Raw genomic sequence first — 18,019 nt, forward strand, 5'->3', positions numbered from 1 at the left:
AAAGGTTTTCTAGAAATGCAGGTTGTTGTAAGTGCAGTTGAGGTGCAGGTCAGGCACGGTCTAATTGAATAGCAATAGAGGCATATCGGCTTGAATGGTCAACTCACGACTGTCTGAATACGAGAGCAGAGAAATACGGCCACAGGGATGGTCAATACAATCGGATCCTGCAATGATGTCAATGGGATCACTTCCTCCTGTAAACTCCTTCATCTGCCCCATGGGCTCAGGGAAATGGTGAGTGGAAATGATTGCAAGTCCTCAGTAACATTCCTTCCAACACTGAGTGTAGAGCAGCGCTGGGAGTCAGGCCCATGTGGTAGCTGATCCCAAGTCCCAGCTACAGGAACATTTCACCAGGTCTGTTGAAGGTCGTGAATCTGAAACATTAATTTGCTTTCTTTCCCAACAGATGCTGCCTGACCTGTTGAGTACTTCCAGCATTTTCTGTGCTTTATTCCAGATTACCAGCATCCTCAGCGTTCTGCTTTAACATTTAATCATTCCTGGACATCCCGCTGTTCCCAGTTCAGTGGGAACACTCTTACAGCTCAGCCAGAAGATCAGGGATTCAAATCCCATTAGAGACTCGAGCACAAAATCCAGGCTGGCTGTGTTAGAGTGCCGCCCGGTCTTGAGGGTGAGACATTAAATAGAGGCCCCCCCACAACAGTGCCTTCATTTCAAGAAGCTTAATTGGCAGTAACTACTTCGGTGCATCCTGCAGTCATGATAATTTTGATATAAAAGCAAATCTGTCTTTGCTTGTGCTGTGAAAACCCTGTTTCACTGTTTTCTTCATGCTCCTGTCCAGAAGGTTTTGTGTCCCAGTTTCTGTGCAGAGCTTATTCCGTGTATCCTGCCCTTTGTGAGAGTGTAAACAGGAGGGGATTGGGCAGCAGAGAATGTCACCACCATTGCTACACACACACACACACACACACACGTCCCTACACCCCTACAAACACATACCCCTACACACACACACGCCCCTACACCCCTACAAACACATACCCCTACACACACACACACCCGTACACACACAAACCCCTACAAACACACCCCTACACACACACACCCCTACATCCCTACACAGACACACACACCTACATACACACACACCCCTAAACACATACCCCTACACCCACACACACACCCACCTGTACACACACAAACCCCTACAAACACACCCCTACACACACACACCCCTACATCCCTACACAGACACACTCACCTACACACACACACACCCCTAAACACATGCCCCTACACCCACACACACACACCCGTACACACACAAACCCCTACAAACACACCCCTACACACACACACACCCCTACATCCCTACACAGAGACACACACCTACACACACATACACACACCCCTACAAACACATACCCCTACACCCACACACACACACCCGTACACACACACACACAAACACCTACAAATACACCCCTACACACACACACCCCTACACAGACACACACACCTACACACACACACCCCTAAACACGTACCCCTACACACACACCCCTACACACACACGCCCCTACACACACACACCCCTAAACCCCTACACACGTACACACACACACACACCCCTACACACACATACCTCTACACCCCTACACACACACCCCAAAACCCCTACACACACACACACCCCTTCACACACACCCCTACACACACACATTCCTACACCCACACCCCTACACACACAGACCTCTACACCCCTACAGACACACACCTCTTCACACACACATCCCTACACACACACATCCCTACACACACACACCCCTAAACACACATGCCCCTACACACACATGCCCCTACACACATCTCTACACACACAGACACACGCCTACAGACACACACCCCTACACCCACGCCCCTACACACACACACCCCTAGACCCCTACACACACACCCCTACACACTCACACCTCTACCCCCTACACACACACACACCCCTACACACACACACCCCTACACACACACACACACACACACACATCTCTACACACACACCCCCTACACCTCTCTACACACACACCCCAACAACCCCTACATACATACACCTCTACACTCCCCTACACACACACCCTTACACCTCCATATACACATACACACCCCTATATACACACACACAGACCTCTACACACACTCAGGCACCTAAATTCCTACACACACACACACACACACAAACATACCCCCTTACACACACAAACACACCCCTACACGCACACACACATATACCCACCTCACACACACACACCCACACCCATACATCCACAGCTCTATATCCACACACCCTTAAACACACACTTTCCTAAACCCCCTACACACACACACACCCCTACACAAACACACCTCTACACATACATACCCCTACACCCACACACACACCCACACCCCTACATCCACAGCCCTACGTCCACACACCCCTGCACACACACACACACACACACCCCTATACACAGGCACCCCTACATCCATACACCACAACATCCACACTCCTACAAAAACACACACACCCCTAAACACACATACCCCTACACCCTACGCACATGCACACCCCTAAACCAACTACACACACATACACCCCTACATACACATACATCCCTATACACACATCCCTAAACCCTCTACACACACACACCCCCTACACCCCCTTAAACACATACACACACACAGCCCTACACCCTCTACACACACACACTCCTACATACACATACATGCCCGACACACACACGCGCCCTACACACAATCACGCCCTGCACACAGATAGCCCCTACACCCCACTACACACACACCCCAACAACCCCTACATACCCCTATACACACACCCCTACGCCCCCATACACATACACACCCCTACACACAAACAAACACACACAGACCCCTACACACACAGACACCTAAATCCCAATACACACACGCATTCCCTCACACACATACACACCCCTACACGCACGCACACACATACCCCCCTAAACACGCACACATACCCCCTACACATGGACACACCCCCTACACACATACATATACCCCTTACACATGCTCACACACATACCCCCTACACACATATCCCCTGCACACACCCACATCTCCTACACACACACACACACCCTAGACACACACATCCCTACACGCAAACATCCCTAAACTCTTTATACACACACACCTCTACACCCCCTACACACACACGCCCCTACACCCACGCACACACATACCCCCCTACGCACACACACACACACACACATACCCATACACACATACCCCCACACCCACACACATACACATACCCCTACACCCACACACATACTCCCCTACATACGCACACACATACACCACTACACACACACACATACCGCCGTACACACACAACCCCCTACACAGACACACACATACTCCCCCCATGCACCCCTATGTGCACACACACAGACCCCTACACACACATACACCTAAACCCCTACACACACACATAACCCCCCTCCCCCCCCCCACCACACACACTCCCCTGCACAGGCACACACCCCTTACACACACATACATACCCCTACACACACACATCTACACACACCCCCACACCCCCTATACACACATCCCAACAACCCATACATACACACATCCCTACACACATACCCCATTACACACACACACATACCCCCCCTACACACACGCTCACACACATACCCCCCTGCACACACACATACCCTCTGCACACACACACACACACCCCCTACACACACACACATACACCCTACACATACACAGATCCCTACACATACACACATGCCCCCTACACTCACACATACTCCCCTACACACACACACACATACACCACTACACACAAACACATACCGCCCTACATACATGCCCCCTACACACACACACACACACACCTAAACCTCTATACACACACACACACATAACCCCCCCGACACACACACATACTCCCCTGCACAGGCACACACCCCTACACACACATACTCCTACACACGCGCACACCACCTACACACACACACACATACCCCCTACATATACACACATATCCCCTGCACACACACACCCTCACACCCCACACCCCCTACACATACACATCCCTACACACAGACATCCCTAATCACCCTACACACACACACATACACCGCCCTACACACATGCCCCCTGCACACACACAGACCCCTACACATGCACACAAATCCCCTGCACACACACACACACCCCTACACACACACAAACCTCCCTACAAACAAACACACACATATACCCCCTATACACACACACATATCCCTACACACACACACACACACATCTACACACACCCCCTCACACCCCCTATACACACATCCCAACAACCCATACATACACACACCCCTACACACATGCTCACACACATACACCCCTACACAAACACATACCCTCTGCGCACACACACACATACACACACACACGCCCTTACACACACACACACCCCTACACACACACACATACACACCCTACACACATGCCCTCCTGCACACACATACCCTCTGTGCACACAAACAACACACACACACACATGCACCCCTACACACACACAGACCCCTACACACATATAGACCCCTACACATACACACATACCCCCTGCGCATACACACCCATACACGCACATACCCCCACACCCACACACATACATACTCCCCTACACACACACACCACTACACAGACACACATGCACACACATACTGCCCTACACACATGCCCCCTAAACACACACATAACCCCCTACACGGACACACAGATACTCCCCCATGCATCCCTATGCGCACACACACAGTCCCCTACACACACACACACCCCTAAACCCCTACACACACACACATACCCCCTACACACACATAAAGCCCCCCGACACACATATACTCCCCTGCACACGCACACACCCCCTATACACACACTCACACACCCCCTACACACACACACACACATACTCCCCTATACACACACACACATCCCCTACACCCCCTTACACACACATCCCAACAACTGATACATACACACACCCCTACACTCCCCTACACAAACATACCCCTACACCCCCTTCACATACACACCTCTACACACACACACACACACACACAAACTCCTACATACACACAGACCCCTACACACACACATACCCCTTTACACACACAGATATACCTCCCTCCCCCCCCCACACACACACCCCTACACACACATACTCCTACACACGCGCACACCACCTACACACACACACACATACCCCCTACATATACACACATATCCCCTGCACACACACACCCTCACACCCCACACCCCCTACACATACACATCCCTACACACAGACATCCCTAATCACCCTACACACACACACATACACCGCCCTACACACATGCCCCCTGCACACACACAGACCCCTACACATGCACACAAATCCCCTGCACACACACACACACCCCTACACACACACAAACCTCCCTACAAACAAACACACACACACATATACCCCCTATACACACACACGCCCCTACACACAGACATACACACACACAGACTGCTACACATACACAGACCCCTACACACACATACTCACACACACCCCTACATGCACACATACCCCCCTACACACACACATATACCCCCCTTGCAGTTCCCACAACACTCAAGAAGCTGGACAATATCCAGGACAAAGCAGTCTGATTACTTGGCACCACATCCACAAACTTTCACTCCCTCCACACCGACGCACAGTAGCAGCAGTGTGTACCATCTACAAGACACACTGCAGGAACTCACCAGGGCTCCTTAGACAGCTCCTTCCAAACCCACGACCACTACCATCTGGAAGGACAAGGGCAGCAGATAGATGGGAACACCACCACCTGGAAGTTCCCCTCCAAATCACTCACCATCCTGACTTGGAAATATATCGTCGTCACTGTCACTGGGTCAAGATCCTGGAACTCCCTTCCTAACAGCACTGTGGGTGTACCTACACCACATGGCCTGCAGCGGTTCAAGAAGGCAGCTCACCACCACCTTCTCACGGGCAATTAGGGATGGGAAATAAATGCTGGCCCAGCCAGCGAAGCCCACATCCTGTGAATGAATAAAAAAAACACACACACCTCTAAACACACATGTGTCCCTAAACGCATGCACATGCACACGCACTCCTAAACAGGCACGCAGGGCCCAAAGCTTGTGTGCACGCCTCTAAACATGCGCACCCCTAAACACACATACACACACAAACACACACACTCCCTCTTCCTCTCCTTCCTGCCAGGTGACTGGATCGATCCGGGGGAAGGAGCCTGGGTTGACCTAGGCAACAGGTATCACCAAATGTTATTAGGTGGGGGGATAAATAAAGACAGGAATCACACCAGGTTAAAAAAAAGAACAATTTTATATCAAACACTGAATTTACCATATTTTTACATAGAATTGTTGATCGTCTTATTATAAAATTAATCGCTGCATATAAAACTCTTATAGCGAAAGCTAGCACTATGTTCCCATTAAATAAAACAATTGGGTGGAGGCACGGCTTATGCCCCAACATCACTAAACGTATTTAAATTGGAATTTCTTGGATGAACTCTAAACAAAATCAAACCAGACATCCTGAGCCAATAGCCTGAAAGAGCAGCAACAACTATCATAGTGATCTTTCCATATCCCGCACACACCGACTCTCACTGGGGTACAGTTCCACACACACTGACTCTCACTGGGGTACAGTTCCACACACACTGACTCTCACTGGGGTACAGTTCCACACACACCGACTCTCACTGGGGTACAGTTCCGCACACACCGACTCTCACTGGGGTACAGTTCCACACACACTGACTCTCACTGGGGTACAGTTCCACACACACTGACCCTGATTGGGGTACAGTTCTACACACATCGACTCTCACTGGGCTACATTTCCACACACACCGACTCGCACTGGGATACAGTTCCACACACACAGATTCTCACTGGGGTACAGTTCCACACACACTGACTCTCACTGGGGTACAGTTCCACACACACTGACTCTCACTGGGGTACAGTTCCACACATACTGACTCTCACTGGGGTACAGTTCCACACATACTGACTCTCACTGGGGTACAGTTCCACACACATTGACTCACTAGGGTACAGTTCCACACACATTGACTCTCACTGGGGTACAGTTCCACACACACCGACTCTCACTGGGGTACAGTTCCACACACACTGACCCTCACTGGGGTACAGTTCCACACACATTGATTCTCACTGGGGTACAGTTCCACACATACTGACTCTCACTGGGGCACAGTTCCACACACACCGACTCTCACTGGGGTACAGTTCCACACACACCGACTCTCACTGGGGTAAATTCCACATGCACTGACTCTCACTGGGGTACAGTTCCACACTCACTGACTCTCACTGGGCTACAGTTCCACACACACTGACTCTCCCTGAGGTACAGTTCCACACACACTGACTCTCACTGGGGTACAGTTCCACACACACTGACGCTCACTGGGGTACAGTTCCACACACACTGACGCTCACTGGGGTACAGTTCCACACACACTGACTCTCACTGGGGTACAGTTCCACACACACTGACTCTCACTGGGGTACAGTTCCTGAGTGGAGAGTTGGACTCCGACAATGAACTCTGCAGTTCGGAGAAGGTTCACTCAGTTGATTTATGGGATGAAGGGCTTGCCTTATGAGGAAAGGTTGAGCAGGTTGGGCCTATACCCATTGGAGTTTAGAAGAATGAGAGGTGATCTTACTGAAACAGAAGGTTCAGAGGGGCTTTGGCAGGGTAGGTGCTGAGAGTATGTTTCCCATCTTTCAGGGAATCTAGAACTGGGGTGGGGGGGCACAGTTTCAAAGTGAAGTGTCTCTCATTTAAGACAGAGGTGAGGGGGAAGGCGATGAGGAGGAATTTTTTCTCTCAAAGTGTTGCTAATGTTAGGAATTCATTTTTCCAGCGAGCAGTGGAGGCTGGGTCATTGAATATATTCAATGCCGAGCTAGACAGATTTTTGACTGACAAGGGAGTCAATGGTTATGGGGGACAGGCAGGAAAGAGTAATTAAGGCCACAATCATGGATCAGCCATGACTTTATTGAATGGCAGAGCAGACATGATGGGCCAAATGGCCTACACTTGCTCCTATTTCTTATGATCTCATGAACCCAGGGTTGGGAATGCTCAATGGGACTGGGAATCGAGTTCAACAGGACTCCCAAACACAGGAGTAAACCTGTGCCTCTGAGAGTGATGGTGCAGCTAGCTCCCTGGGTGTGTAAGTATTGGCTACACTAAAAGAATAGGTCAGACTCGTGGAGCAGCCAAACAGGAAAATGGAAGGTACCCGCTGCTACCGCACTGTTAACAGACAAAATCTGAGCAAAGAAAATCCAATCCAATTCATCACGAACCTATCTCTGAATTTCCCATCCCGGGCATCTGTATTGAAACTACTAATGTTTATAATATTATTGGAAAATATTTTTCTTTTAAAATAGAGGTTTAGTCTGTGGGTGTCTTAATTGGATTAAAGCCAGCTAGTCTGGGTGCTTTGATGGGTACTAGTTTTGAGATGTAAAAGAGGTAGAGTGCATTTGCATTTTTTAAATAGAGCATTCAAGAGGGGAGGGGGTGGGGGGGGGGGTGGGGGATGGTGGAGGGCGGGGTGGGGGGGGGCGGGGTTGAAATCTGACACCTAGCTAGCAGAGACCAAGCAATGTGTTTATATTACTAATACAATTGGTACTATGAAAGGGGTTTTATTGTTAAAAGAGGCTGGTGATACAATGAGAATTTACATTCAATGAGCTGTGTTAGGTATAACCTCAGCAGTTTGTGTGTGTGCAGGGCAGAGGCAATGTAAGATCAAACTAGCTGTAAACCTCCAACTGCCTCCACAGGAACCAAAGTGAAAGGAACCTCATTTTGAATTTGTCAGGTGAAAATGCTTTGCCTGGTGTCTGGTTAAAGTCTATGGGTTGCTGTTGCCTTAATGGAGATTAGTTTAGGAATTTGTTAGAAGTTATGATCGTAGTAATTTGTAGCCATGTGTATGTGTTTAATGTGTTGTAACTTAAAAAATGTTTTATTTAATTTAATATAAAACTTCTTGAGAACTGGTGGTCTGATTCCTGAATTTAGAGCTGCATCTTAAACATGCCACTTAAAATATAGCTTATAACAGTTGTTTTAAAGTTTTCCTCTGGGATTTTTAAATAACTCAGCTTTACCAAAAGGCTGTCTCATAACACATTACCTCCCCCTCCCTATTTTGTACAGTGCCTTTGATATACTGTACACTGACCCAATAGGATTACAGTATGGCTATTCCATATCACATCTTCACACTCTGTTCCATGTTACTGTCTTCACGCTCTGTGGTCATGGTTCTGGACTAGTAATCCAGAGGTTAAGAGTTCAAATCTGACAAAGTTTGTCTGTAAAACTGAATTCAATAAATTTGATAATTTGTGACTGGCAACAGTCTGTGAAGACAGCAACATGATTGTTGCAAAAAGCCAACTGCTTCATTAAGATCTTTCAGGGAACCAAAGCCCTTCATGCAGACTGACCTACATGTGACTTCAGTCCCACTCTATGCGGCAGACTGTGAATGGTCTCAGGCAATAAATGCCAGCCTCACCCGCATCACCCACAACCCAAGAACCTACTGGTGTTTGTGACGGCGATTTTTTGACGTTGTGTAATATTTCTCTGCCTGCCACTGTACCCAAAACAACAATCCATTTAAAATAAAATCTGTTCACTCCTCCCTTTAGTAGCAGAGTGAGAATGTGGGTGGAGGTCATTTTGACAAGTTATTTCTGACTAGTGCACTTAAACTGCAATAAGGCTTAAAATATATATATATATATATATACACACAGTTCCCTCTGACTCCTGGATCACTCAGTCCCAGTCCCACTCCCAGGATCCAAGCGGGAATTTCTGGTGAGGATTTCCATACTCACAATGGATTAAAATGTTAGTTCAGGAGACTACCCGGGGCCCTCCTCTTGGTGGTTTTTGCCCCCTGCTGTCCCTTTTTCCTTCGGCCAACCTCTTTCCTCCCTCCCCCATTCCACCATCAACACTCTGAGGGAAGTCTCCGTATATATAGGAGATAATAAAGATGGAGGCAGCTGTAATGGGGGAACACACACACACACACCCGGGGCAGACGGAACCTGAATCTCAGAGGGTGCCTGTTGGTAAATGGAGAACACCCTCCTCCCAGCGTGAGGCGCTACAAGGGTCAAAGGGAGCAGAGGAGAGGGTGATTGGAGGGGAGGATGGCTTCTTGCGTGAGGTTCCAGCAATTTGCTCTTCATCCGTTAATATCGCTACAGCATCTGAATCTCCCACTGTTGGGCCGGATTCTCATCGTAACTTTTACAAATCATCGCACTGTCCCGGTCGTAAGACTTGCCGCCTGAAGTGAAGGAGACAAGAATCATGGCAACAGGTTGACTAACACGGCGAGCATGCCGCTCAAGCACACAAGAGATCTTTCTCCCCGCCCCACAGACCCCCTCCCTAGTTTTCTCCTAAAGGCAATACCCCCTTCACTTAAGTACATCAGCATAAATACTGACAGTTCACCTCTCAACTGCTATTCCAGGAGAGGATCAGTTGGCTTGGATAGACTTGGGGATCGCACCCAACCGAGACGAACTATCAGAAGAAATATTTCCCCATCCCTAGAATCGGAAGGTGGGAGAGATGAGCAGCAAGAGTAATGGAAGTGGAGGGGCTGGATGAATACGGGGATTGGGAACAGGATTGTTGTGTGTGTGTATATATGGACACTGGAGTTCAACGGTTGTGAGACAACTGGGCTTCAAAGCTAAGAGGCGCCTCTTATCTTTCATAAAACAAAAACAGAATTACCTGGAAAAACTCAGCTTTCCCCCCCGCCCCCCCCCACCTTAAACCAGTTTATATTCCTCCTTTCTCCTAACTATGCTTCAGTTCTGCCGAAGGGCCATGAAGGCTCGAAACGTTAACTGATTTCTTCTCCGCCGATGCTGCCAGACCTGCTGAGTTTTTCCAGGTAATTCTGTTTTTGTTTTTAATATCTTCTCATGTGGCTTGGTGTCAAAATCTGACTATGTTCCCGGGAAGCACCTTGGGATGTGCTATATAAATGCAAGTTGCTGTTGTAAGTTTGCGTTGGGACAGCACCTCATCTTCCGACTAGGCACTTTACAGCCTTCTGGGCTGAATATTGAATTCAACAACTTTAGATCTTAAACTCCCCCTCCCCCCATCCCCACCCCGTTTCTCCCCCCTCCCTCTTTTTTTTCAATAATTTATATAGATTCTTCTTTTCCCACCTATTTCCATTATTTTTAAATCTAAAACTAAAACTTTTTTAGTCTTTCCACCCCACCCCCACTAGAGCTGTACCTTGAGTATCCTGTCTTCCATTCTTAATTAGCACTTTTCTCAGACAATATCACCACCTTCAACACCTCTTTGATCCTTTTGTCTGTGACATCTTTTGATTATCTGCTCCTATCACTGCTTGCTTATCTCCACAATCATCCCACCCTCAACTTCTCTCTTCCCCCCCGCCCCCCCCACCTTAGACCAGCTTATATTTCACTTTTCTCCTAACTATACTCAGTTCTGCCGAAGGGTCATGAAGACCCGAAACGTTAACTGATTTCTTCTCCACCGATGCTGGCAGACCTGCTGAGTTTTTCCAGGTAATTCTGTTTTTGTGCTGAAATAATCATGACTAGCGATAACAAAGGCAAGGTGAGGATTTTAGCCGTGGATGAGCTGAAGCAGGGGTGGAGTTGGGTGATGTTACCGAGGTGAAAGTAGGCAGCCTTGGGGATAGAGCAGAAGTGGTTGGAAACTCATCTTGGGTTCAAATACAACATTCTGGTTGCAAAGAGTCTGGCTCAACCTTGGAGGGCTACCAGGAAAAGGAATGGAGTCTGTGGCTAGGGACTGGAGTTCGTTGCAAGGACCAAAGATAATGGCTTCACTTTGCCCAATATTCAGGAGCATTGAGACAAGAGACAGTTGCTGGCTGGACTCGAAGACACGGTGTTCAAAAAGCATCAGTTTAGAGGACACTCACCTTTAATGTCGAGCACAAGCCCCTTGTACAAGAGGCTCTGGATTGTGCCACTCATTTCAAATGTCCACCAATGACTCGGTACCCGTTTCTCTGACCAGAGCACAACCTTACTGCCAGCATCAGTTACTGTGCCAATGGTTTGAAGGCTCATGTCCGGAGCAAACTGCAACACAGGGGAGGAAAGACACATTAAATAGGGAATGTAACGAGGCACAATGAAGGTTTGTCTGTTTATCTGGTGTGAAACAGACTTTGGCATTTCTTTCACCAACACTTCTCAACATGTTGACTCTTGCTGGGGTACCGATTCCAATGTCACCAAGCTGCCTTCTGGTACTAAACAACTCTTCTCGATGATGCAACTGTAGCATTGAGCGTCATTGGATTGTTTGAATGTGGAGGGCATCACCATCGAGCCCAATCACATTCTCAACCAGCTATCAGCTCTTGCTCCTGAACCAGAAGGTTGTGGGTTCAAGCCACTCAGCTATGGTACTGAATGGGCGCTGCAATGTTGGAGGTGTTGTCTTTCAGATGAGAAATCAGCTTCAAATTTTGATATTGTGCTCCGTACCCCTAAATCCAAGTCATGAATGTACATCAAAACAGTAGTTGTCCTAGTCCTGAACCCTGGGGAACACCACCGAATACTTCCCTCCATTCTAAAAAACAGCCATTTGCCACAACTCTGTGTTTACTATCCTGTAGCCCATTTTGTATCTGTGCTGCTACTGCCCCTTTTATCCCACGGGCTTCAATTTTGCTAAGGAGCCTAACATGTGGCACTTTATCAAGTACCTTTCAAAGTCCATGTGCACATCAACTACACTACTCTCATCAACCCTCTCTGTTATCTCACCAAAAATACTCCATCAAGTTCATCAAACACAATTTGCCATTAACAAATCCATGTCAACTCTCCTTTATTAGCCTGCGTTTGTCAAAGTGACTGTGGATTTTCTCCCAGATTATTGTTTCTAAAAGCTTCCCCATTACTGATGTTAAACTGCCTGGCCTGTAGGTAAAAGATTTAACCAGCTTTTTTAAATATTCGTTCATGGGATGTGGCCGTCGCTGGATAGGCCAGCATTTATTGCCCTTCCCTAATTGCCCTTGAGAAGGTGGTGGTGAGCTGCCTCCTTGAACCGCTGCAGTCCATGTGGTGTAGGTGACCCACAGTGCTGTTAGGGAGGGAGTTCCAGGATTTTGGCCCAGCAACAGTGAAGGAATGGTGATATATTTCCAAGTCAGGATGGTGAGTGGCTTGGAGGGGAACTTCCTGGTGGTGGTGTTCCCATTTGTCTGCTTCCCTTGTCCTTCTAGATGGTAGTGGTCATGAGTTTGGAAGGTGCTGTCTAAGGACCCACATTGCTGTGGGTCTGGATTCACATGTAGGCCAGGCCAGGTAAGAATAGCAGATTCAGACATTAGTGAACCAGATGGGTTTTTACAACAATCGACAATGGTTTCATGGTCATCATTAGACTTTTAATTCCAGATTTTTTTATTGAATTCAAATTTCACCACCTGCTGTGGTTGGATTTGAACCTGGGTCCCCAGGGCATTACCCTGGGTCTCTGGGTTACTAGTCCAGTGACAATACCACTACACCTATGCCACTGCCTTCCCCACCATCCCTCTAACAATAATTTATTCGTGGGATGTGGGCGTTGCTGCCAATGCCAGCATTTATTACCATTCCCTATACAACTAGTTACAATGTCCTAGCAAGCCAGAGTTAAGAGTGAACAACGTTGGTGTGGGACTGTAGTCACATATCAGGCAGACTGGGTAATGAACTTGTTTTATGAGAAAACAGTGGTTTCACGATCATCATTACTGATACTAGCTTGTTATTTCTGATTTTATAACATTATCTGAATTTATGCTGTCCAAGGAACTGTCAAGGTGGGATTGAACTCATGTCTCTAGGTTGTTAACGTAGGCCTCTGAATAGAATGCATTTTGATTCCTTTATGTTAGCTGCCAATCTATTTTTGTACTGTCACTTTGCCCCTTACTTTCTTTTCCATTTCTGTACCCTCTTTCAAGGGGCCACTTATTGCCCCATTAACTTCTACTTGTCCGTCTTTGACCCCAGGCCAGATTCCTCCTCCATTTGCTGAAATTAGTTCTCCTCTAGTTTTCCTGGGTGATTTGGAGGGTGTACAGGCCATAGTGAGCTTAGGGCCAAATGACAGAACAGGGTCTAGGGGCTGAATGGCCTACTCCTGTCCCTATGTCAACGAAGTGAAGCAATTGGCCTTGACCTGTTTGAATCCAGGTAGGGGAAAAGTGGGAACGTAGTCTGAATACACGGCCATTTTAACCCTCCCCCCGCCCCCACACACACCCCCCCTATCCCTGCGCCCCCCCCACCTGAACATCAGTGTATTACTCAAACATCCCAGAGTATGTTACATTCAAAGGAAGGTTGTTGATAGTGATCCCCTCTTTAAGGTGGGTGTCACATATCAACTTGTTGAGCTGCGCAGGATCCCCCCTCCCTTGTAGATCAGTGTAAACGAACAGCAACTCTCTTACTTTGGGTTTTAGCAACCCTTTCTCATAGAACCAGAGCTGCTCCAGATCCTTATCCTCAGGAGCGACGATGACCCGTCCGGACTTTACATCCTCCTGACACACAGTAACCGACAGGAGACCCTTCGTCTCTTTGTTCTTGATTTGGAAAAATGTAGGTTTCTGTAAAGACAAAGACATTTGGCATTAACCTCGAGGGTGTTGGGGCAGCGGGAGCAATGGTCTCATGCTGCTTCCCTCGTACTTGTGTTGAGTGTCATGCAACAGGAGTAAGGGAAACAGCAAGATGACTTTCAGGCCAGCGAATTTAGTACACTTGAAGGCGAGCAGCTGAAGTACCGAGGCCCCTAGTCTGGGGTAAAATGAGTAGGAGAGGAGAAGAGATGAGTCAGCAAGTTTTAAAAGGGAGATAACAAGATTGGGTTTTAAAGGGCAGTAGTAAGATTGGAGTTTGCGATTTGGAGGTTTAGGTTTGGCTGGTTATTGACAGTCTTGCACTAACCTGTGAGACTGGTGATAAGGATCCAATCCTGGAGAAGCCACTGTACTTGGGCCAGTTTGAAATCTCAATGGACTCCAGGAGCACTTGGCGACCTCGGAAGTTGCTGTACTCGTAGATCACCCAGCTGCGGACAGCAAAGGGAAGCAGGTGGGTCATGGCGTGGTGATATAAACAAGCTCTCTTTATACCCCTTAACCTTTGGGGTTCCATGCAGCCTGTCACAGGCTGGTTTGGGGTGGGGAGTGCCTGGGAACCTTGCATCACAATGGAGTCGTCAGGCTGGAGGTGTTAATGCTTGGCGGTTTGGTAGTTCTTGCCCACCACGATAACGTTAGGGCACTACTCCCTGTCATGCTGCCCCACGTTAACGTTAGGGCACTACTCCCTGTCATGCTGCCCCATGTTAACGTTAGGGCACTACTCCCTGTCATGCTGCCCCATGTTAACGTTAGGGCACTACTCCCTGTCATGCTACCCACCACGTTGACGTTAGGGCACTACTCTCTGTCATGCTACCCACCACGTTAACGTTAGGGCACTACTCTCTGTCATGCTACCCACCACGTTAACGTTAGGGCACTACTCCCTGTCATGCTACCCCACGTTAACATTAGGACACTACTCCCTGTCATGCTACCCACCACGCTGACGTTAGGGCACTACTCTCTGTCATGCTGCCCCACGTTAACATTAGGACACTACTCTCTGTCATGCTACCCACCACATTAACGTTAGGGCACTACTCTCTGTCATGCTACCCACCACGTTAACGTTAGGGCACTACTCCCTGTCATGCTACCCACCACGTTAACGTTAGGGCACTACTCCCTGCCATGCTACCCACCACGTTAACGTTAAGGCACTACTCCCTGTCATGCTACCCACCACGTTAACATTAGGGCACTACTCCCTGTCACGCTGCCCAGAAGCTGCCATGTGGAATAATCTCATGCTGTTTAGCCAGCCACAGTTTGAAACCGTTTCAAGTGCACAGCGTGAGGCTAAGGTTCCCAATCTTTCAGCATTGTTCTGAGTCTCTGAAAATTGAAGAGGACAGGGCTGCAAGCAACACAGGAAAAAATTCATAACACTGATTTAAAACAAAAATGCTTTCCCCCCCCCACCCCGCTTTTTAAAAAACTATTTTCCTTAACAGTTGCAAAAATATTGGGGCCGAGGAAGAAGCCTGTCTGACAGAATCGAGAATCATCCAAATGGATAACGAGGAGCCTGTGCACTTTCTGATTGGCCGTGGGAAGGTGGGACACTGTGTCAGGGGACCAATGGGAGTGTGGGGGGGTGAGGTGATTGGAGGCAGGAGGTCATGTGATGACACCTCCAGGAATGCATCCAACCAGAGTTGGCAAGCCCTCTGCGAGACCCATAAAACAATGCATCAGATAATCGGAGACAAAGCCTGTCTCACCAGTCATATAGCACCATAAGCAAATAAAACCCTTTAAAGCGGGAAGGTTCCTTACTGCGCAATTTAAAAAAGTGAACTGACCATTTTCTGGTTTTGGAGTTTTTGGGGTTTCTCTCCAATTGTCCAGTGGGTCTCCAGGTCTGACATGGAAGTTGGGAATAGGCTCTGTTCACAAGCTTCCACTGCCTCCTGTAACAGGCCTTGTTGCAGAGGGACACTCAGGTGTGACAAACCCATTGGATGTCTCTGATTGGAGAAGCCATATCCTTCATTCAACATCAGCCTACTCAATGTGGCTCAGATAGGAAACTGACAGAAAACTCCGTGAACCTCTCATTGCTCATCTCTGTAACGCTGTGATCTGATCAACACGGGTAACTAATGTATAAATTCCAGGATGCAAACATCACACATCCAAGAGGCTGTCAAAGACAAAAAGGTTGCCTATCATGATACCACTAACCCTGGCTACAATGGAGATGAATGGGTAATTCCTGTCACTTGTGTCTGGAGACTTGATTTTACACATATATAACTCGTATTGTTTTAACTATCCTCCACTAACTGCGTCTTTCTGGAGAAATAATCCTGCTTTTATTGAGCTATTTTGAGGTAGTTTTGGTTCTGCGTTTGGAAACTCTGATGACACCTCCTATGAGTTAAAGTTCCACACCCACCTCCAACTCATTGGCTGGCCGTGTTTGCTCTGGAAAATTAAACTCAAGTTCACTTTCCAAAAAGAGTCATCGAAAGAGGTTCTTACTCACTAAAACTCGCTCCATACTTACACACCGCCATTGACACGGAGAGACAGAACCAGATTGTTGTAGCCATCAGACAGCAGGTTCTTCACTTCCGAGCCCAGTTCAATCTCTTTCCCTTCAAAGTTCTCCAAGCTATATAAAGTGAGTGAAGGCTCAGAGAAGACCTGTGTGAAACAGACAGTTACCCAATGGACCACACACTAATCCCACCATTACTCCCTCTGGTCCGTCATGTACAAATCCTGGATTTCAGGTACGTTTTTTCAAATTCAATTCTTGTCAGGGATGAAGATTTTTTTTCAAATTTAACTGGGAAACTATGGGACAGCCAAGGGCAAATGTTGTCCCAAAAAAAGAACTTGTTTTTATATATTGGCCTCAGGGTGCCCCAAAGCCCTCACAGGCAATGAAGAACTGAAGTGTGGTCACTGTTGTCAAGTTGCTGAGGGCCAACTAGGTGGGATGACGCCCCATTGGAGGACTTTGGTGGGAGGCACCATTATTATCATTCAACACCCACTTACCCAATATGGCTTTGGCAGGAATTGGTCAGAAAACTTGGTGAACCTCTCCCCCGGCCACCTTCGAGAAACTGACTGAATCTGTTGTCTTTTAGGGGAACACAGCAGCTCATTTGCACTCA

At 47.9% G+C, this 18,019-nt stretch overlaps 1 protein-coding gene across 1 annotated transcript in view; it reads right to left on the reverse strand.

Annotated features, from left to right (window-relative positions):
• Nucleotides 1–8,727: 8,727 nt before the first annotated feature.
• The window catches only part of crybg2 (crystallin beta-gamma domain containing 2), a 54,956-nt gene continuing 45,664 nt past the window's right edge, over nucleotides 8,728–18,019 (reverse strand). Inside the window, exons 16-20 of the mRNA XM_078566066.1 lie at nucleotides 17,401–17,540; nucleotides 15,187–15,310; nucleotides 14,688–14,846; nucleotides 12,144–12,306; nucleotides 8,728–10,481 (exon numbers count right to left, since the gene is read on the reverse strand). Of these exons, the coding sequence (XP_078422192.1) occupies nucleotides 10,393–10,481; nucleotides 12,144–12,306; nucleotides 14,688–14,846; nucleotides 15,187–15,310; nucleotides 17,401–17,540 (675 nt within the window). The 3' untranslated portion in view covers nucleotides 8,728–10,392. The remainder of the gene's footprint in view (nucleotides 10,482–12,143; nucleotides 12,307–14,687; nucleotides 14,847–15,186; nucleotides 15,311–17,400; nucleotides 17,541–18,019) is intronic.

The sequence above is a fragment of the Cetorhinus maximus genome, chromosome 21 (genome assembly GCF_964194155.1).
Source record: "Cetorhinus maximus chromosome 21, sCetMax3.hap1.1, whole genome shotgun sequence".
Classification (NCBI taxonomy): Eukaryota; Metazoa; Chordata; class Chondrichthyes; order Lamniformes; family Cetorhinidae; genus Cetorhinus; species Cetorhinus maximus.